At 41.2% G+C, this 23,167-nt stretch overlaps 1 protein-coding gene across 2 annotated transcripts; it reads left to right on the top strand.

The window, feature by feature from the left end:
- The first annotated feature begins 2,500 nt into the window (after positions 1-2,500).
- On the top strand, positions 2,501-22,134 carry CD63 (CD63 molecule). Of its 2 annotated transcripts, none has more exons than XM_070740456.1 (8): positions 2,501-3,301; positions 4,138-4,224; positions 14,839-15,030; positions 16,807-16,881; positions 17,554-17,646; positions 18,815-18,952; positions 19,447-19,530; positions 21,412-22,134. In XM_070740456.1, exons 2-8 carry the CDS (start codon positions 4,159-4,161, stop codon positions 21,475-21,477), a joined length of 714 nt encoding a protein of 237 aa, XP_070596557.1. In that variant the 5' UTR covers positions 2,501-3,301; positions 4,138-4,158; the 3' UTR covers positions 21,478-22,134. The 2 variants fall into 2 exon arrangements, with proteins under 2 accessions (XP_070596557.1, XP_070596558.1); XM_070740457.1 differs by lacking the exon at positions 2,501-3,301 and adding an exon at positions 3,550-3,994.
- Positions 22,135-23,167: the final 1,033 nt, after the last annotated feature.

Below are 23,167 nucleotides of genomic sequence, written 5' to 3'. Positions count from 1 at the left end.
TGTAGCTACTGATCCCTCCTTTCAATCTAATTTTGTTTCCTTGTCTCCCTTTATCAGCTCTACATCAGTTTTTTTAATGAGTCACTTGAATTCTTGAATAAGATTTAAAGGGGCAAGACAGTTAAGAAGCATATGATATGGGTAACCCTCAATTTAAAACAGTACATTTGGTGATCGTTCCAAGTTACAATGGCACTGGAAAAAGAAACATGTCTGTTTTTTCACACAACCATTCTAGCATTCAGATACCTGGCAACTGGTTCATATTTACTTTTCCCCAAAATAAGACATCCCCTGATAATAAGCCCAATTGGGCTTTTGAGTGCATGGCAATAAGGCCAAACACTTATTTCAGGGTTAAAAAAAAAAAAAAGATAAGTCTTATTTTCGGGGAAACACGGTATGAGTGTTGCAATGTCCTGGGATCATGTGATCCACTTTTGCGACAGAATCTGAGAAGCAAAGTCAATGGGGAAGCCAGATTCACTTAACAGTCAAGATACTAACGTAACAATTACAAGGATACACTTGACAACCGCAGCCAGAAATGTTGTAAAATGGGGCAAAATTTACTTAACTATCTCACTTAGCAACATAAATGTTGGCCTCCATTGTGGTCATAAGTCAAAGGACAACTTGTACTATCACTCTTTCCAAACCATTTTACCTCCGAGACCACCTTCTGCCGCATGAATCCCAGCAACCGGTTAGGTCCCACAGAGTTGGCCTTCTCCGGGTCCCGTCGACGAAACAATGTTGTCTGGCGGGACCCAGGGGAAGAGCCTTCTCTGTGGCGGCCCCCACCCTCTGGAATCAACTCCCCCCCCGGAGATTAGGATTGCCCCCACCCTCCTTGCCTTTTGCAAACTCCTCAAAATCCACCTCTGCCGTCAGGCATGGGGAAATTGACTCCCCCAGGCCGTTTCCTGTTTTATGCAAGGTTTGTCTGAGATGTGTGATTGTTTTTTATACTCAGGGTTTTAAATTGCTTTTTATTGTTGGATTTGTACCATGTTTTGTGTTGTGAGCCGCACCAAGTCTCCGGAGAAGGGCGGCATACAAATCAAATAAATCTAATCTAATTTTTGAATCTTCTTAGCCCCTGAGAGATGTTATCTGAGAATCTTGATATAATCTTTTCTTGATCGGAAAAGGATACTGGGAAAGGATACTGACTTAGGGAAATAAAAATTCTATGTGGTTACATTCCATCTTCTGCACAACTATTGTGCTAAACTCCTGAAAGTTATTTCCCATCTCATTTTTAAAAATTTATATGGTATTTAGAAGTCAACCATCTGCCTTGTACAGCAACTCTGGGAGATGTACAAATAGATATAAAAAGTAAAAAGGTTACATGGCTGCATGTTCCTTTGTGGGCCTCAAGCAGAGCCAGCCACCAGCATTTCTGAAAGGACAGGAGAAAGTTGGTTGGTCTCTTAGCAACCACAGTTTTTTCTCCCATGATGATTTGTCCCTAACCTGGTCTTTCAAATCTTAAAAAGGCAAATACACACCCAAACAAGTTTTTGAAATTAAGAAAACAGCCCAAGAAATTAACTTCAGAGTGAGACATACTGTAGACTTTCAGAATTATTATTTTTTTTTGAACTGCAACGCCTAACCCAGCCAGGGAGGAAGGAAGCTGGAAGCCAATGTGATGTAGTAGTTAGGATGCTGAATTCGAGTTGGGAGACTCCCATAGAAGTTTACTCTCAGTTCACTGGATGACTTTGGGGGGCTAGTCAATATTTCTCAGGCCAATCTCCTTGCAGGGTTATTTTAATGAGGACAAAACTGGGCACAGTCCTCGATTTATGATCACAATTGAGCCCAAAATGTCTGTTGCTAAGTGAAATATTAAATGAGTTTTGCCCCACTTTACAATTTTTCTTGATGTAGTTGGTAAGTGAATCGCTGCAGTTGTTAAATTAGTAATGCCAGTATGGTTGTTAATTGATTCTTCCCCATTGACTTTGCTTCTCAGAAGGTCGCAAAAGGTGACTCCAGGATACTGCAGCTGTTGTAAATATGAGTCAGTTGCCAAGCATCTGCATTTTGATGGCATGACAACAGGAATGCTGCAATGCTTCATGTTAAGAGTGAAAAACGTCATAAGTCACATTTTTTATTGTCATCATAACTTTAATCATTCACTAAACGAACTGTTGTAAGTCGAGGACTAACTGTATTATGTAATGTCCCACTACTAAAGCAATTAATACAGGTAGTCCTCAATTTTTGAGGCCAAAATTTGTGAGACCCAAATTCCTGTGAGCCCCAAATTTCTGTGAAATGTGACATTAAGTAAATTTTGCCTAATTTTACAACCATTCTTGCCTCAATCCTTCAGTGAAGCACTCCACTTAATAAGTTAGTAACCCAGCTGTTAAATGAATCCAGCTTCCCCATTGACTCTACTGATCAGGTCGCAAATGGGGATCACACGACTCCAGGACAATGCAACGTCATAAATATGAGTCAGTTGCCTGAAGTGTCTGAATTTCGATGCAGTGATCAGGGGATGCTGGAAAGGGGGAAAAACGGGGGAAAGGTCACGTGCCTTGAACGGTCACTAAACGAAGCGCTGTAAGTCGAGGACTACCTGTACACCGAGTTCAAAGCCTCTTCCACTCGATCCCGAGAAAGCGGATTTAGAAAGGCGGATGCAGGAGTCCCTCAGGCCTGCGAAGAAACTTTTTTTCCTATGAATTCCTTGCTTTCCCCCCCTTTCCGTCGCGAGTTTTAGAGCCCGCTGATTCGGGATCCGACGGAGCGCACTGAGAGCCACACCGGCTTCCCCGCCGCTTCCAAGGCGGATCCTCCAGCCCGACGGGTGGAGGGCGTTTGTGTGCGTTGAGGGAGTGTATGCGTTTATTAAGTGTACAGTATATGTGTGGAAAGGCCGGAGAAAGTCGGCGCGCCTCGGACGCCTGACTGAGTCAGCTGCTCCCGCTATCTTCCCCTTCCACGCGTCCTGTTGACTTAGTTGGCGGAGCGTCAGCTGAGCTTTCGCTTCCCTCCCCCCCGGCCCCCGCCTTTTAATTTTGTGGGTCTTCTTTTCCCCTTCCCTTCACATGACCGGCCGCTGGGCTCCGTAACGCTGAGGGTGGCGCAGGAGGGGAGAAAAAGGAGGAGGAGGGAGCGAGCCAAGGAATAAGTGACGCCTGCTGAGGCAGAAGGCGCACGCGGGGCGGGCAGGGGAGCGGTATAAGACGCGGGGAAGCGACGCTTTGCTTTTTTACTACTCCGTCCTTAGCCGTTCGGTGCGGGCTGCTTATTTGTCCCCTTGAGGAGGAAGGTAAGCTAAAGGACAAGGGGGGGGGAGTGGGAAGTTGGGGGGGGGACAGGACGGGTTGAATGGCAGTCTTGGGAAAGAAAAAGCGAGAAAGGAGAAAGAAATGGGGAAATGCAATTTGGGGGGAGGGTCCGCTAGTTGCTTTGGGATAACTCCCTGGGGGCTTTCACCCCCCCCCCGCCTCAGTCCTCCCCTTCCTTTCTCCGGCCACCTCCCCCCCCCCCTCCTGAAGCTCCCGGGTTGTGAAATCTGGTGCGGGAGGGGACGCGACGCCTTTAGGAGCGGGCGTAGTTTTAGGTCGCCGAGGCAGGGCGCGCTGCCACGCTGTTCAAGGATCCAATTGTCCCCTCCTCTTACTCCCCCCCCCTCTCCGTTTCGCCCTCTGCCCCCCTATACATACCCAAACATTTCCAGGGGGTGGGTGGTATGGGAGGGGGCAAATGACCGGCTTTGGGGGAGGGAGGAGGCGCTTGCGGGGGTTTTACGTCAGGGAGTAAGGTGGGGCGGGGGAAGACGGGAAGTTTTGGGTGTTGTCCCGGATTGGGAACTTCTTGGCCGGGAGCGCGTGTCCTGTTTTTAGCCCGCTCGCTCTCTTTCCTTCGATACTTCGGAGTTACTACTGTAGTAATAAGCGGAGGATTTCGACCCCCCTCCCGTTCCTTCAGTTAAACCTGATCACGATTCCAGGAATTGCAGGTCTCTGTTTCTGCCGCCTCGGGAAAGTTTCCCGTTTCCTTTTTTTTTAACAACAACCTCCATTTTATTAATAAAGACTGTTCCCTATCCTTGTTCCTGTTAATGATTTTATCTCCTTCCCTTCTCGTTCTTTTCCCCTACAGGAACACAGACAAAAACGCAAGATGGGAGTGGAAGGTGGGATGAAGTGTGTTAAATACCTGATATTTTTCTTCAACTTTATATTCTGGGTAAGTTAATATTTTTGGGGGTGGGGGTGGGGGTGGGGGGGTGATTAATAGATTACTTGTTGGACCTCCTTCCCTAGCCAAGATTTCTGGAGTATGTTTACTTGGAATATGTTTGGTTTCTGTTTGTACTATTATCCCTGGAGAAGCTTTATATATAGCTATGGGGTGGATAGTTTAAGCTTCCATCTGCTACCACATCTTCCTGAAGGCTTGGCCAGACATTTCATTGTCTTTTAACAGGTTTTAAAAGCACTACTAGAGGAAGTCAAGATTTAAAGTTTTATCCTTGATAAATTTGATAATTTATTTATCAACCAATTTAACCTTGATAAATTTGATAAATAAATCCTGCTGACCTGGTCAGTGTTTGAGTTTGTATTATATTTCTACAGTAGTCAACATCTGAGGTACTTCCACTTGTATACCTGAAACCTATTAAATCAGTAATTTTCCTGGTAACCAAGATTGGTAGAATTGGAAGAAATACTAGTAGTAATACTAAAATTAGTGACACTAATTCCTTTCCAAGAACAGTTTCCATTTTCAACGCAAAAACCACAAATGTAAAATCCTGGCTTGAAAACAAAAATAAAACTGAATTATTATTCCATGACACCAAACAATTCACAAATAGCATAAACACATTAATTTAACAGTGCAAATTTAAACTTCACTTTAACAGTAGTCCTTCAATAATTGAAATCTTGACAGATCATCAAAGCCCACGAGGTGTTTAGGTTCCTGTTTGAATTGTTGTGAGATTTTGGAAAAGAGCGTCAAAATCTCATGAGATTTCAACTGTATTTGTATAGATTAATTTGTATAGATTAATTTTGAAGTCCTTGGGATAATATCTGAAAAAGGGTTAGTTGTGCCTTGGTGATTTGCATTGCTCATCCTACACAAATTTCAGTGAAAAGGTTGGAAAGCCCTGTTGTAAGAAAATGGTTGGCTTTGTACAGTATTACTATGTCATGGCTTGTTCAATCATCGTGTTGAGTAAGCCACGGTTCACTCAACTTCTGTAAAACAGGCTTAGCCAAAACAGTTGGATTTACATGGCCTGCTAAGCCAAACCAAACAAACCATATTACTGCTATTACTACAATGGGTGAATGTAATTAATATGCTAGAAGGAAGATGTGCTTCTCTGCCTCTCCGTACAGGAATGGTTTCAGATGCTAAACTACTGACTTGGTATAAAATGGGCCAATGCACAAAATAACTTCATAAAAAACATAAATTGCTGAAGTAGAAAGTTCAGCCCACAAATAGCTGAACATTTTGAGACTGGTATCAGTTTGGCCAATGAAATTGCCAGACACCAAGTTCCAGAACTTGGTGGTTTCCTGTTAGACTTGAAGCTGCACATTATCCCTTTGATGATTAGTGTGGAAGAAATTGTTGATTTTACCATAGCAGCCATTGTGGTATTCTCTGTATGGTAAGAAAGCCAGTGGTTGCTGCTGATGTGCTTGCAGCACAGAGCCAGTTCCTGGTGTTGGCAAACAAGGTTCTGTGGAATGTTAGTGAGACTTTCAAAGCACTTTTACTGATCTGGATTACATATCCTAATTCTGTAGAAATGGCATGACTTGCTAAATTGCCCAACCACAGAAATAAACTTAGCTTTCTACATCCCTTTTCAATACTTACTGTGACAAATTCTGGGTGGTACAAACCTGACAGTTTTAAAAGCTGACTATTCATTTTGTTGCAAGTGTAAAATGGGTCATTTGTTCATATGAAATGGACTTGCCCTATTACTGCCCTGTAGTTGTGTCTTTATTGTCTCCTTAACTCAAAGACATCCAGGATTTTCGGAGGGCTCCTGGTGACTATCATGTGAGCTTCAAGAAAGGAGCTAGTTTTTAAAAAAGATAGGAGTGTGCCCAAACTTTCCTCCTTTGGGTCTAAATACCCCAGTTCCCTTTTTTTGGTTATTGTTTTTAATATATGCTTATATTTTATATATGTACTTTTTTCTTTATATGAAGAAAATTCTGCAAAAAAAGTTTTTTTAAAAATAAATTAATCAACCTTTAATACCTAGCTACAGCTAGAGTTGATGGAGTAATACCAAATTGTGGGTGAAGCTGGCACAGCAGTATGAAAAAAATGCCTGTACACAGACAGAATGTTTGGCATGGGCTTCATTTGTAAGAGGCCAGTGGCAGCAAAGGATGCTACTTTACTGGAAACTTGGGATCAGTTGAGGTTTAGTAATTAGAAAATGATGTTGGTTTTTCCCAGGAGCACTTGGTGGTGCTGTATGGGATTAAATTTGTTAAATTGCAAGAACTAATATATAAGGAAGGTATTCATTCCCCCCCCCCCCAGTTCCCCAATATCCTTGTAGAATTTGGAATTTCCTTTTGGAGAAACAGGACTTTTTTATTGGACCAAATAGATGATAAGAATTTGATAAGAACTGTTGACCTTTCTTCGTACTGTAGAATGTTTATTTTGGCAACCGTGAGAAGAGTGAATTAGCCATATGTTTGTTCTCTATCTCTTACTGCAATCCAAATGATAAAGACAACTGGGCGAAGAGCACTCTTGTGGAATGGATTAAAAAAGGGAGTTAAATGTGAAATCTTACTTTTTTAAAAATCTATCCCTAATTCTACTAAAATAATTTGTGGTATTATTGGGTTCCATAACCTATATATATACACACACATATACATACATACATACATACACACACACACACACACACATATATATATATGACAGTCTTGGTGTATTCGGGTTTCTTCCCGTGTAGGATTTGGAAATTTCTGGCAACGTTTCGACGAGGTCTCACTCGTCATCTTCAGGCTGGTGTTTCTGTCCTTGTCTAAGGCGAACACTGCGAGATCTGAGCTGCCTTCCTTCTATAAATACTGGTGGCTGGGTGTGGTTTGATGGCTCAGCAATTGCCTGCTGTGTAGAAACTTCCTGGTGAGTCAGTGGGGTAACAATTGGGGTCGTTGATGTAGCTGAGGTATGCTGATTAGTTAATGGTTGTAGATTAGGCGTGATATCCTTAGTAGTTGGAACTTGCAGGCTACTTGATTGTTTTACAATCCAAACCACACCCAGCCACCAATATTTATAGAAGGAAGGCAGCTCAGGTCTCGCAGTGTTCGCCTTAGACCAAGGACAGAAACACCAGCCTGAAGATGACGAGTGAGACCTCGTCGAAACGTCGCCAGAAATTTCCAAATCCTACACGGGAAGAAACCCGAATATACCAAGACCGTCATACCTGTACCAGTGAAAATCTACGAAAACAAATATATATATATATATATATATATATATATATATATATATATATATATATATATATATATATATCAGCATCTACATTTCATTAATGAGATGCATTTTGATAATCTGATTTTGTGTACATGTTTTTAATTGTACTTAAACAATGAAAATATATGTGCAAGTATATTTTGATGGCAAAATAGCATTGGTTCTTGGAATCAAATACCTTATTTGCCTGCTTTTAAAGAATTGTATTAACACATTTTTTTAAAAAAAAATTATTAAGATACTAAATGTGGGAGAATCCTTTTTATACAGTCCTGCCCAAATATGTGCCAGGTTTCCAATGTTTAAGTTTTATAGAAGAGCAGTTGTTGGGATTTTACTTTCCAGATATATATTTTTTTCAAAGGATCATTTTGTGTAGGAACCTTTGAATAGGCTCTGAAATTTAGATACTAGTTTATTTCCTGTGGTTAGGCCCCATTTACATAAAGGAAACTTTATGATCTGGAAATTCATTTGCCAGTGTAAACATTTGGTGGTCTCACACTTAGAGAGAAAATAAATTATGACTATGCCTCTCTTTAATTCTGTTTGGACCAAAGTGACAAGAATTGACATCTATCTCAGAAGATGTGCAGGTTTAGTTGCACATAAAAATTATCTCAGGTGGTTCAGGAATCAAATTATGAAAGTGTTAAGTTGTCCTTTTTGTATTTGGGGAAAAGCATAATAGTTGGTTTTTATTCTCTAGAATGGTAAGCCAACTTTTATTTGGCAGAACAGTGGAATTGGTGGGATTATTTGTCCTAATGTGCACAGCAGCCAGATGTTGCCTGGCTGTAATGCAAAAACAAAGATAGCAGTTACTAGGGAAATGATTTCTGTTTAGTCTGTTTAAATATTGCCTCTTTATGACTGCCCAGACAGGATCAGCCCTTCACAATTGAATTATCCAAATATAAAGGGAAAAACAGATAAAAACAGTAACACTGGATTGTTTCTGTGCCACTTGTGTTGCACTATTTGAACTGGCTATTAAAGTATTCTTCGTAGGACTGTGAAAAAAAGTTTGTAGGAGGTAGTAAAAGAATAGGGTTGATGGCTGTCTGAAAGAAGCCTGATAGTATAAGGCAGGGGTCTCTGTACTTGGCAAGTTAATTCTGGAATTTCCCCACCAGCCAATCCACAATTCTTCTGTTTGGAGACTCCTAGTACAGTGTTCCCTCGATTTTCGCGGGTTCAAACTTCGCAAATAGCCTATACCACAATTTTTCAAAAAATATTAATTAAAAAATACTTCGCAGTTTTTTCCCTATACCACGGTTTTCCCCACCCGATGACATCATATGTTATCGCCAAACTAATAATTTTTGCAAATAAATAACAAAAAAAATAATTATTGTTAATAAATAATTATGTTTATAAATATCAGGATCACTAAGTGTCTTATACAATGGTGATACCAGTAATAATGGTGAGTAAATGTTTGTTAAGGGAATGGGAAATGGTAATTTAGGGGTTTAAAGTGTTACGGGAAGGCTTGTGATACTGTCCATAGCCAAAAATGGTGTATTTACTTCCACATCTCTACTTCGCGGAAATTCGAATTTCGCGGGCGGCCTCGGAACGCATCCCCCGCGGAAATCGAGGGAACACTGTATAAGGGAAAACCTAAGGGATGTATAAGGTCAGTTTAGACAAATAATCCATAAGAATGTTGCTCAATATATGCTGAATGAAAAAGTCAAGAGAAAACTGATAGGGAAGAAGACTACCATGTAGATATGCTGGTTTAGTCAGGAAATCCATATCATATATCTCACTTTATTTTAGAAACAATATTTTAGACAAAAAAGGGTTTAAAACCTTTTCTTAACTCTTTTGTTATAGAAACATTAATACTGAAGTATTCTGTTGATCATAGCAGTATCCCTAACAGAGAAGTTAATACTATTCTATTTATTAAGTGACAAGGAACAGCAAAGATAATCTTTTCCATTTAGGATTTTTTTTTTCTTTTAAAATAGTTATTTTGAACCTACACTTTGTAGTATATATCGGTTCCCTCTTTTGTTGTCCCACCCATTCTGCCAACAAGGTATCCTTATTGCTGGAAAGCAAACTCACTTTTCCTCATGACCCTTAAGGAATTGTTTTATAATCCCAAGTATTGAAACCGCGTCTGCAAAGCAAATTAATTATGGTCTGTTTCATAGTGTTCCAATGCTAGGGTCTCTGCTTCCTCTTTGGAGGAGTCCTCTATACATATGTGTACGTGTAAACATACATCCGAAATATGTTGAGACCGGTGAATCATAACAAGTATGAGTCAATCTACTGTAAATGACAACTATAAATCAAAAGTATAAATGAGGACTTTATGAGCATCCTTTCTGTGTCCTCTTCTCTCCACCTGTGGAGTTTCATATTTTCTTGAGTAGGGTCAAAATTAATTTCTGCTGCTGGCTGCCTATGTTTAATGGTGAAGGCACCAGGGTAGAAACCAGGAACTGGTGAGTTCTAGTCCTGCCTTAGCCACGAAAGCCAGCTGGGTGATTTTGGATCAGTCACTCTCTTTCAGTCCAACTCATCTCACAGAATTTTTGTGAAGAAAATATAGAAGGACTGTGTTTGGCTGGATGTTTGCCTCCATGAGTTATTTGCAAAAAAATTAAAAAGGCAGGATACAAATAAAATGTCCTTGTGGTTACAATAGAAATAATTCTCTGTGGGTTTGCCTTTTGTGCTTGGACTATTGTAGAAAAAAGCTGAGTGTGCTATCAGGATATAGGCTGAGCCTCTTTGCTTTTGGGTGGGTCCATCCTGTTGCGATAGAGTAAAAAGGTAAACACTAAATCCAGGAAGTTCTTATTATTTGGGAAATGTGTGGCAAAGATAGAGGAGAAGACTCTATGTTTTGCAGATCCAGATCTTGTTATTAGGATTAGCTTTCATGCTATTAGAAGTGCACTCTCTCTCGCTTAAAAAAAAAATCTTTTGTTTGCTTTTAAAAATATTGCTGTTCCTGTTCTGAACCTTTTAGTCTCTTTGTCCTTGCTGGCTTTCCTTGAGAGACCAGTTAGTAATTTGATTCTATTAAGCACATGTGCCAAAGTGTTTCCAAATATACAGCCTGCTGTTTTATAGTCTGAGGCCATGGTTTGTTTTGAACACAACTGTTTTCTGCACGTATATCTTTAACAACCTCCCCCCCTCCCATACACAAAATTAAGCAGATTTTAACATGATACAATCCAACCCCAGCAGTGTTTCAAGTATAAAAAATATTTTTCCCCCATCTTAGTCATCTTCCTAGAGAAAGTTTCCATATGCATTTGCGTTCCAAATTTGTGATGTGTGCAACCAGATTCTTGGTGAGATGAAATATGCATTTTTTTAAAAGGAAAAGGAAATAGAGACGTGTATTTACGTATCTGATTCCATGAGCCATTTAAAAACAGGCTATTGTGAAATGAATAGATTTGTAGGGGAGGGAAAATTGAAAGACCTTTCATTTAAGCGAGGAAAGCAATAATTATTGCTTTGAAAATTAAATGTTATATATATAAATGTGTTTGGTTTTCACCTGAATGGTGAAAAGAGGGCGTGGTTTTGAAAGCATTTCCCCGAGATCAATGCAACACATTAGACTAACTAAAATAAGTTTGTGGTATTGGCACATTAGAGTCTTCTTTCACAAACATATTCACGGTGGTTCATCATTATAAGTGCAGGAAGTGATCTCATCTCATTGGCAGTGGCTGATCTTAAAGAAGTTGGACTCAGTTAATATTTGAATGAAAGTGCACAAGGTTTTGGAAACCGAATTAAGACTAATTTAGACAAGGAATTCATGAGCACATAATTGCCCATCATGAATTTTTGCTGGATCTGCAGTGAATTGTTAACTTGGATTGTATTTAGTAGATTGATTAGTATTAGTTGATTTATATCATTGGTGTGTGGTGCGGTAGTTTTAACAACCTTGGTTGGTTTATGAAATGTAGAATACAAAAAAATAAAGAACTGGGGATTAACATAAGCTCTCAAGATTACATGCATGAGAGGTCGTTGGAGCTCTCTGAGCTTGGTTGTTTTCTTGCAGAATTGAGACCAAGCTTTTTGATCAAACCTGATAATCTTAGAAGGAGAGATAATGTGAGAGGATAGGACATCATCTTTACAGCAGTGTATAACAAGATGAGCTTTAAAAAGTTATAAGAAGTCCAATGGTGTTGCATAATGTATGTGTTCTAAAAACTTGGAAGTTATAACTAGATTAATGAGCAGGTATTAAGCAAGCATTATTTTAAATAATTGTATGGATGATTTGATAGCAAAATATACACAAGTCTTGCTTTCTTTATTTTGTCCCAGTTTAGCAGGACACTAACCTATTATTTTTACCTACTGTCCCCATTTCATTTTTAAGACACTTGTTCTGATGTGGTCCATAGAATTCATGAAATCATTTCTATACTGTCACTTAAACATCTAAGAGTCACTCCGGAGTTGGAGGGTGCTGAAATTCTATAAATGAATGAACCCATTCGTTTTTGTGATGCTGCTCAGAATAAATAACCTGATGCCCTGGTTGTTGTTTCCTGGATGGCAATACACACAATTCCTAACTGGTTGATATTGTAACCGGACACATCGAGAGGATATCAGATTATTGACACAAACAAGAGTTAATTCCCTTTTTTCTAGATTTAATTAATTAATAGATGGGTACATTGCTTAGGGATTGGACATCAATTCCCACTCATTCTGTGCATGATCCAGCCCACTAGTGATTGGACTGATGGGACTTTCACTCAGCTTACCTGAAGGCAACAGGTAGAAAATAGCTTAGCAAGCTTTTCTCCAAAGTTGGCCTGTACAATATATAGCAAACGTTTTTCGGCTCAGGTGTCAAAAAGGGTGTGCGTAATAGCGTGTATGCCCACACCCATAATGCAATGCTCTGCACATCAGGAAAAGGCTTCCCGTTGTCGGCATTAACGGTGCATTCCCGACGGCAGGAGTGGGCATGCCTGTTGGCATGAGATTCAGTTTTCTGCGCATGCTCAGAAGCTGAATCTTGCGTGAGGACACTTGTGTGCATGAGATTTTGCCAATTTTCGGTGATTTCTTTGCTTCTGCACATGCGCGGAAGCAAAAAAAGTGCTGAAAATCAGCAAAATCTCGGGCATGTGAGCGTCCTGGTGTGAGGTTTGGTTTCCTGTGCATGTGCAGAAGCCTAATCTTGCACTGACATGCCTGTCTGCCTGCTGGTCAGCTGGAGCTGCAGGCACAGCTCCATTTTTCCAACCAGGACTGCGCACCTGACCGTACCTGCTGAAGCCCAATACTGCTGCATATGCACACAACCTCCAGTGTTCCCCCCCCCCCCCCAATGCATACACACAGGCTCACTGAAGCCTCCAGACTTCCATTAGGCCCGTTGGGCTATTTTTTGCTCTCCCCAGGGTTCAGGAAAGTCTGTGGACAGCGAAAAGTGTCCCAATGGGCCAATTTGAAGTTCAGAAACAAAATGGAAGTGGAGCTGCCCTACGACGTACCTTCAGATATTTGCAGCCAGGCCTCGCACACCTCTGACCATTGCTTCTGCAGCCAGGAAGTCTTCCCTGAAGGCCTCTCTAGCTGATACCAGAGCTCTGGATCCATCTGGAGCTCTGTTATCGGCTAGAGAGGCCTTCAGGAAAGCCATGATAGCTGCAGAAGAAATGGGCCGAGGTGTGGGAGGCTTGGCTGCAATTGTCCAAAGCCAAAGAAATTCCTGAAGACCTCTGACGGCAAAAAGGAGGCTTGGGGTGATGCACACAAGTGAACTTCCCGTTGGGCCGTTTTTCGCAGTCCCCAGGCTTCAGGGGGCTTTCCTGAAGCCTGGGGAGAACAATAATGGCTGAAAAGGCGAAAATCAGTGCACTGGAGCTGACCTAGGGCAACACCTCGTGTGCCGTCCTATATGGCTCCATGTGTCACCTGTGGCACATGTGCCATAGATTCACCATAACAGGTATAAGAGATTGAATGCTTCCATGGGAGGAGGAGGACAAAACATTAAGTCTTCCAAATGTGCCCATTTGCCTATGCCACCATTTTGAGGCTGGAACTGGGTTAGTGGAAGTTAGCATTGTAATATATACAATAGGGGAACTTCTCCGATTACCTTAACTCTTTTGCTTGAAGGAAGGATAACCTTTGGGCCAAAGTTGATAGATTCCTTTACATCAGAAAAGAGGAAAATGATTGGGGAACTGCACTGAATACGTTGGTGTGATGATTGAGTTGTTGGGCAGGGATGGTCCATGTTCAACCACAATGAACTCTGAAAGCTCATTGTGTAACTTTGCAGCAACTGCTATCCCTCAAGCCAATTTACCAGATTGTTTTTTTTTATTAAAAGAAAGAAAGAATGGTGGGATCTAAATTAACATGTAAACAGGGCCCCTGGAGGATGTGGTGATAATGCACAGAACAGCATCACCCACACATTGAGATGTGGTTTTCTGTTTTTCTGAATTTAGCTATTGTTTTTTTTCCCTTTCTTACTCTGATAAACTTATTGTAAGGCCTGCATTACATCAGGGGCTCCCAGCTCATTGTGAGCACATTTGAAATACAACAATCAAATGAAATACTAAGCTTTAGTTATCTGTTTTTATTTTTTAATAAGAGAGAGAGAGATAGACCTGAAGCTTTCTTGACATTAAAACTTTGTGGCACCATAGCTTCCCATTCCATTGTTTTCCTTAAATTTTAAACATTTAAAAATAACAGAATAAAACCAGGTATTGCATAGTGCATGGGTCCCCAAACTTGGCAACTTGAAGACTTGTGGACTTCAACTCCCAGGCTGGAGAATTTTGGGAGTTGAAGTCCACAAGTCTTCAAGTTTGCCAAGTTTGAAGACCTCTGGCATAGTATAGTGCCTTATGGATACCAAAGAGATTAATAGCAGGTAAAATAGTAATTATTTCACTTTTCTTATTTCACGACTCAACGAAATAGGAAAGCACGCCACCAATTTATGACTATTAAAATTCAGCAGCAAGAGGGTTTTAGGAAGAGACAAACTGGTGGGTTAAAAGTCTTACACACCTGTAGCCTATTTTCCTCCGTAGCTGCAGCACTTCTAAGATTATGGCAGAATCTTAGAGTTGGAAAAGCTCTGTTTAAGTCCAGCCTCCTGCTCAGTGTGGTAATGCAATTAAGACACCAGCAGTTATCTCTCTAGCCTCATCTGGAACCCATCCAGGGAAGAGGAGGCACCACTTCTCGTACATAGCTGTTTCCCTGCTTCTCATCATCACCCTGCTGATGCTTTGTTTTCCTTCTCCACAGCTCTGCGGAATTGCTCTGATTGCCCTGGGGATTTACGTACAAATCGAGCTCAAAAACACGCTGGTGATGACCGGACCGGCATCGGCTTCTGCTGCTCCTATTGTCATCCTCTCCGTGGGCGTCATAGTGTTCTTCATCTCCTTCTTTGGTTGCTGCGGGGCAGTGAAAGAGAACTACTGCATGGTCACCACGGTGAGAGGCGGGGAGGTTGATGGAGAAGAAACAAAGAGCTATGAAATTGCTGACCGGCTTAATCCTGATGCTGCATTCAGACAACAAATCGGAGCTGTAGCGTTACTTCTTGGGAAATGGGACAAATCAAGCAGAACATGTTATGCAGCTGCTTTGCAGATTTATTTATGTCTCATTGCAGAAATGTTTCCTAAGAATGTGCCACCTGAACAATTCTTAGCCAGAGGCCCCTGGGGCTGAAACACATGTAATCTGGCAACTGCTATTCCTAGCTGTTTGAATTGGTGGGCATACCTGCGATATTAAGAGCTGCTTATTTTCTAAGGATGTCTGTGCGGCTTATAAGTTTTACATTGATTTTTTTTAAAGAAAAAAGTTGCTGGAACTTAGCCTGCCAGTTCCCCATTTCATTTTAAAAACCTGTTCAACCATGAGTTGAATCCGTCATAGCGGGCAACATGAGTAACCTCCTCCAGAACCATATTGGGGATTGTAGGATTATGGCCACAGACCATATTGTAATAATACTTTTGCAGTTGAGAAAATAATTCAAAAAGGAATGGGACAGAGATATTCCAGTCTAACTCAGAGCCCTTTACAAATAAGTCAGAAAGTATATTTTTAATCATTATATGTTTATGCCACCCATCTCCCCTACAAGGTGAATTCAGGCAGGCTTACTAGTTATAAAGCAAGTAAAATTAAAATATTAAAACTAGAGTTTTGCATTTAAAACTTTGAAGGTTTTATCAATACTTTGTCGGTCTTTTAAGAGAGGTGGAGAAATGGTAATAAGAACAGAAATAACAGGGACTTAACAATACTTGTGAAATCCATTCAGGAGCTTTATTTGGCCTTTCTGTAAGCAATGAACATCTTGGGTCAAAAACTGTATTTTAAAATCATTTAAAAACCTTTCTATGGCAAAAACTCTGTGCAAAGTCATGTCAACAGCCATGTATATCTTTTGCATAATTTAGGTTCCTTATTCCCTCCTGGACTAGAGTGTGATGTGTTACTCTATGGAGAAATACGTCTTCTGATTCCCAACAGAAATGGCCTTTAATGTGTTTTAAAATCATAGCAGCAAAAGATCCCCCATTGGCCAAAATCTTATAGATTGTGAGTGGGTGTTTCTGGATAAATCTAAGGTCTTGGCAAGCTACAGATTAGTGCTGAATATTAAAAGGGCCCACAAGAGAGATAGTGGCTACATGTTTGTCTTTTAAAACTTGTCTTTGTATGCTGGGTCTGTTAACACTAAAATTGTTGCTATAAGATGAAGTGCATTGGCAAATACTGGAGAGAATTATAAAGTTGTGGGGCAGACTGTTATTGGGAGGCTAAGAAATCTGTTTTTCCTAGATGAGCATGGAAGCCTTTGACTAAAGATGGGCCTAGTGCCTTTATTTGGTGGTACAGCCTTACTCAACTGGTGCCTATTAGATGCGAGTGAGTGAGTGAGTGGGTGGTCATAAATAGATAAATAAATACTAAACTTCTAAACTCCCAACCAAATATTCTGATGTAAGAGAAGCCTAGTTTATGTCATGATAGAGAACTAGAATTTAAGAGTTGTTTTGACAAAATATTTTCCAGTTTGAGGATAGAGTAATTTCTTGAATATAGATAATCTTAATCTGGAAGTGGGTTGTGTCAGCCGAACTGGCTGTACATTTTTGTCTCCTTAATCCCAAAATCCCAAATGAAGGGAAACATGACAATTGGGATCCATTTGTTACTCCAGGGTGTTAACAGATTTCCCCCCCTCTTTAGTTTGCTGTCCTGTTGACTATAATCTTCCTGGTGGAGATTGCAGCTGCCATTACAGGATACATCTTTAAAGACAAGGTAAGAAAGACCTTCAGGAATGATGCCACAGTAACCTCCTACCCTTAAATATTGAAACTTTCTAGGGCCATGATGACAAACCTATGGCACGCATGCCACAGGTGGCACCTGGAGCCATATCTGAGGGCACATAAGGCATAAACCTATAGTGATGGCCAGCTGATTTTCAGCATTCGGGGGGGGGGGAGGCTGTTTTCGCACTCCCCAGACTTCAGGAAAGAGCCCTGAGCTTATGGATGGTGAAAAATGGACCCAACGAGCCTACCAGAAGTTCGAAAATGAACTTCTGGTTGGCCCATTTTTTGCCCTCCCCAGGCTTGAAGAAAGCCTCCTGAAGGTTGGGGAAGGTGAAAAATGGACCTACCAGAAGTCCGGAAACTGAAAGTTCAGGGGGGTTGTGCGTGCATGCATGGGGAGGAGGCCATTATGGTTGTGCACATGCGCACACGTGCCCTTTTGCCCCCAGAGCAAAAAAAAAAGGTTCACCATCACTGTCCTAGAGGGAAAAAAGGTTTTGGACCACAATTCCAAGCATTCTACATCCAGCACAGGCAAAGGCTGGAGTACAGATTAAGGCTCAAATTAGGATGTCCACATTGAATGGAGTTTTTTCATTCTTCATATATAACTTTTTGAATCTTACTGCCTCTCTTCCTTTGTTTTCTTTCCCAGGTCAAAGCAGTGATTAAAGATGAAATCCATCAAGAAATGAATAACTACAACATTTCAGCCGTGAAGAAATCTTTGGATACATTACAGCAGAAAGTGAGTCTTCCATATGAGATTATTAATTTTAAATTGTAACTAGATGGGTGGGCATTGGATTTGGTATTATGTACTGTGCTGTTTTTTATTATTGTTGTGAGCCGCCCCGAGTTTGCGGAGAGGGGCGGCATATAAATCCAATAAACCTAAACCTAATAAACCTAACCTAAAAGTGCTTCTAGGACTCGAGGATTGGCAAAGCAGTGATGGTATAAATAGTGGATTTTTTTTAAAAAAAAGCTTCCTAATTTGTTTGCAGATTCCCCTTTCCTGATTTCAGTATTGCCTTCAACAGTCCTTTGCTTTCCAAAACAACTTGTCCAAATGTCTGTAGTTACAGTCTGTGTGATACTTGTTGCATTGCTTTTCCTACACATAGTCCCATTGATCAAATCTGCAGCCGAATCCTTGCAGTGAAGAGCAGTAGAGAACCGGCATTTTTCCTGGAAACAGAACAACTGGGGAGAAAGGCTTCTGGAAGAGGCGAATGAAAAGTACAGGAGAGATGTGGGTCCAAAGTGGCGGGAGCAGACTAGTTGGAATATGTGTCAAAGAAGATATAACACAGATGAGAATATAGTCTATTAAAAAGGGAGAGAAAAAGGCTGAGCTCCAACCATTCCCGGTCTATAGGTGTGAGAATGAAGCTAAGGGGTGGCTCAACTGGACGTATGATGGGGTGCCACCCAGCATTAGATGTGGCCCAATCATGTATTTAATAAATTAATCAGATGTAAGTCAAGTATATTAAAATATGTTGCAAAATCAAAACCAGATGCATCCAGATGACTGATTCAGCTGGATTCAAAAACTTTTTTATAAACATAATATATATTTACAATATCACAAGTAGAATTCTTCAATCAGTTAGAGGTAAACACAAGCAGTTAGTTTCATTTCAGCGGAGTTCAGAGTGAGAGAGTACAGAGTGGAGACTGGAGCCACACCCAGCCTTAAGCTTGAGTTCCAGTTTCGAATCTCTGCACAGACTCTGGTTAGCTCCCATTGGCTGACTTAGTTGCTATGACTATTCATTGGCTGACCTTGTTACATTGGCTCTGTCAGTTCATCAATATCTTAACGAACTATCGAAGACAAAACTGGAGCCCCCGACTTCATTAAAATGTTCATCTCTTTTTCTTCTTGTCTTTCCCATCCCCAACTATAGTACAATTGCTGTGGAATCAACAGTTATACTGACTGGTATAATGTCACAGACTTTAAGCCTGGAGAAGTACCCGCTTCCTGCTGCAAGAAGGACATGAACTGTACCAAAAATCCCACGCCAGAGAATACTTTCGAAGAGGTTTGTATGGCATGAGTGTTGGGATGGGTATGTATTCATTCATTCTGCTTTGAGCTCTTTGTAAAGGACAGAGCATAGGGTCATCTGCCCTAATAATATCCTGTGAAGTGGGCTAGGCTTAGAACATAGCTGGCTGGAGAATTCTGGGACTTGGAGTCCACAGGTCTTAAAGTTGCCAAGTTTGAAGCCCCGTGCCTAGTTCAGAGTTGTCTTCTCCCCTTCAGGATTTGTGGACTTCAACTCCCAGAATTCCCCAGACAGTATTCCAGCTCACAAGGCTGGCTGAAGAGTTCTGGGAGTTGAAGTCCACAAGTGTTAAAGTGGCCATAGCTAGACATCCTTGGCATCCAAAATCATGCAATAAGGCCTAGTTCATATAGGAGTTTATTCCTAGTTTCCCCACACTCAAAGTTGCCTATAATGCTACACCGATTTTCTGTTCCAGCGTTAGTTTTTAGAGAGAGTCCTCCAAACATTGTTTTCTTTCCCTGCAGGGTTGTGTGAAAAAAATAGAAGATTGGATGAGGAAACACATTGTGATTGTGGCTGCAGTTGCGTTGGGCATTGCCTTCTTTGAGGTACAAATGCTGTTGTTTTGTGGGAACATGGTTCTCATCTGAATGCATGTTTACCTGCATCTTTGTTTTGCTGGAAAAAGTTAGTAACCTTGTTCCGGTTTGTGTTCTTGAAAAAGAGAATTTCACATCACAAAAAGGCAGACTTCCACAAACACAGTTAAAATGTGACTATACCTATATATAGTGATACCTTGTCTTACAAACTTAATTGGTTCCGGGGCGAGGTTCTTAAGGTGAAAAGTTTGTAAGACGAAACAATGTTTCCCATGGGAATCAATGGAAAAGCAATTAATGCGTGCAAGCCCAAAATTCACCCCTTTTGCCAGTTGAAGCACCTGTTTTTGCGCTGCTGGGATTTCCCCTGAGATTCCCCTCCATAGGAAACCCCACCTCCAGACTTCTGTGTTTTTGCGATGCTGCAGGGGAATTCCCAGCAGGGGAATCCCAGCATCGCAAAAACGAGCACTTCGCTGGCAACGGAAGTCCGTAGGTGGGGTTTCCCAGTAAAGGGAGCCTCAGTGAAATCGCAGCATTGCAAAAACACCGAAGTCCTTGAAACCCCACCTCCGGACCTCTGTGTTTTTGCGCTGCTGCGATTTCACTGAGTCTCCCCTCACTGGGAAACCCCACCTCCGGACTTCCATTGCCAGCCCATTTTTGCACTGCTGGGATTCCCCTGCTGGGATTCCCCTGCAGCATCACAAAAACAGGGAAGTCTAGAGGTGGGGTTTCCCATGGAGGGGAGCCTCGGGGGAATCCCAGCAGTGCAAAAATGGGCACTTCACTGGCAACGGAAGTCCGGAGGCGGGGCATCCCAGCGGCGGCGGTGGGTTTGTAAGGTGAAAATAGTTTGTAAGAAGAGGCAAAAAAATCTTAAACCCCGGGTTTGTATCTCGAAAAGTTTGTATGACAAGACATTTGTAAGACGAGGCATCACTGTATATGTATATATACGCTGCTCAAAAAAATAAAGGGAACACTCAACACATCCTAGATCTGAATGAATGAAATATTCTCAATGAATACTTTGTTCTGTATAAAGTTGAATGTGCACAGCAGCATGTGAAATTGATTGTCAATCAGTGTTGCTTCCTAAGTGGACAGTTTGATTTCACAGAAGTTTGATTTTATTATTATTATTATTATTATTATTATTATTATTATTATTTATTAGATTTGTATGCCGCCCCTCTCCATAGACTCGGGGCAGCTCACAACAATAACAAAGACAATGTAGGAACAAATCTAATAATTTAAAAAACACTAAAAACCCCATTATTAAAAGCAAACACACACACAAACATACCATGTATAAACTGTATAGGCCCGGGGGAGATGTCTCAGTTCCCCCATGCCTGACGGCAGAGATGGGTCTTAAGAACTTTACGAAAGGCAAGGAGGGTGGGGGCAGTTCTGATCTCCGGGGGGAGCTGGTTCCAGAGGGTCGGGGTCGCCACAGAGAAGGCTCTTCCCCTGGGTCCCGCCAAACGACACCGTTTAGTCGACGGGACCCGGAGAAGGCCAACTCTGTGGGACCTAACCGGTCGCTGAGATTCGTGCGGCAGAAGGCGGTCCCAGAGATATTCTGGTCTGATGCCATGAAGGGCTTTATAGGTCATAACCAACACTTTGAATTGTGACCGGAAATTGATCGGCAAGCAATGCAGACTGCGGAGTGTTGGTGTAACATTACTTGGAGTTATATTGTGTTGTTTAAGTGTTCCCTTTATTTTTTTGAGCAGTATATATGGCTGTAGGCAGAGTTTGCCTGCAATTCTGCATTCTAACCACTGTACCTGCCCAACTCCTACAGTGCAGTAGTCTTGCTATTTCTAAATAAAACATCAGGGCTAAATAACATCTTTCTTTTTTTCCCCCCAGCTTCTGGGCATCATTTTTGCCTGTTGCCTCATGAAAGGAATCCGCAGTGGATATGAGGTCATGTAACCGTTCCTGTTCCTGTACATCCGACTATTATGAGGCCCAATCACAAAGCTCTGGAATACTTTCATCTCCATATCTGGGGATACAGTTGACCATCATGTGCCAATGGGACAGGGTGGGGTGGATGCCTCTTCTTCTGTTGCCTGTTAGGAAAATATATGCTGCCCTCAAAGGATTCACACGTTGCCGTATCTTTCTTTTTCCCCCCTCTCCCATAATGGACAGGTTTAAATCCATTCCTTGCACCTCACTGCAACTCCTAGACCAGAAGTGTTCAAACTTGGCAACTTTTAAGACTTGTGGAATGCTGGCTAGAGAATTCTGGGGGTTGAAGTCCACAAGACTTAAAGTTGCCAAGTTTGAGGACCCTTGTCCTAGACCTTTCATTATCCTTCATGTGAGACTTGTGTGCCACCTAGTGGGCATCTGACGTTACGTTCCTAGTGCCCTTAATAGATGTGAGCAAACATATTTAAAGACATTATTCTCTACCTTATGAGTCCTTTCAAGTAGACTGTCTTATGTGTTCAGCTATATTTCTCCTTTCCTTTGGAAAGGTAAGCTCTTGATTCTATATAGGTTATAATAAGAAGGAAAATTGTCAGGGCTAATATTTTTAGTCAATAATTCACTATTTGGAAAATAAAAGATATTGTTTCACCCTCGTGTCGTGACTTATTTGTATGGTGCCTTTTCTCCATTGACCATTTTTAAGCTTTGCCTCATCCTCTGACTCTTAAAAAAGAGATGATGGTTGGTAGAACATGGGTTCTTTGTGTGGTACTGAAATAACATATGGTATATAATCAGTTGTAAACAACTCCTGCACTGCTCCAGAAATCTAGGAGACCTTATTTAACATTGCAGCATGGGATGTATTTGGATCAGGTGGGTTCTTGATCTGGATGTACTGGTATGTATTTTTACCCTTTACAGATAGTCCTTGACTTACAGCCATTTAGTGTCTGTTAGAAGTTTTAGTGGCACTGAAGAAAAGTTACTTAAAACTGGTCCTCATGCTTGCAACCAACACAGTATCCCCATGGTCGCATGATTTGAAATTTGGTTTCTTGGCAACCGGCATGTATTATTAATGGTCGCAGCATCCCCGGGAGAGGGAAATCACCATTTGCAAACTTCCCCCCTGCCAACCTCTGACAAGCAGTTAATGGGGGAAGCCAGATTTGCTTAACAACCATGGCAGAAAAAGGTCATGCATTCACTTAACCACCACCTTTGCTTAGCAATGGAAAATCTGGCCCACATTGCTTGTAAGACAAGGACTGCCTGGATAGAGAAGTGTGAATTGCATTCTGTTCTGCTTTTTCATCCTCTGGCTTTCAACAGGACTTTAGTTCTTGGTCATTATTAAACCACTTCCTGTCTGGGCTTTTATGAGCCAAGTCAGTCACAGCCGTTTTTCCTAGATTAGCTCCATGAAAGTAGGCTCATCAATCTTAATTGTCTCTAAAAGTTATTCTTTCTCAGCAAAGCTAATGCCATATTAAAGTTTCAACATAAGCAATAGATTATGTGTATCAAATTTAATGTGGTTATACAAGAAACTTCCCTTGGATCCCAAATCACCCTCTTATGGGCATTGTGGAGAATTGCAAATTCTATCCTTTTTTTCCTGTTGCCTCTAATCTTTCAGTATTTTTATGTATGCCCTTTCTTAACAAATACATTTGGA

The sequence above is a fragment of the Erythrolamprus reginae genome, chromosome 2, assembly GCF_031021105.1.
Source record: "Erythrolamprus reginae isolate rEryReg1 chromosome 2, rEryReg1.hap1, whole genome shotgun sequence".
Taxonomy (NCBI): Eukaryota; Metazoa; Chordata; class Lepidosauria; order Squamata; family Dipsadidae; genus Erythrolamprus; species Erythrolamprus reginae.
Note: the sequence above shows the minus strand (reverse complement) of the source record. Positions and strands in the feature narration are given on the sequence as shown.

Excerpts from the sequence above, each read along its gene's own strand:
- CD63 (XM_070740456.1), top strand. The coding sequence starts at position 4,159 with ATGGGAGTGGAAGGTGGGATGAAGTGTGTTAAATACCTGATATTTTTC. Across the intron at positions 4,225-14,838 it reads TCTTCAACTTTATATTCTGG|CTCTGCGGAATTGCTCTGAT; the intron begins GTAAGTTAATAT and ends CCTTCTCCACAG. Across the intron at positions 17,647-18,814 it reads TGGATACATTACAGCAGAAA|TACAATTGCTGTGGAATCAA; the intron begins GTGAGTCTTCCA and ends CCCCAACTATAG.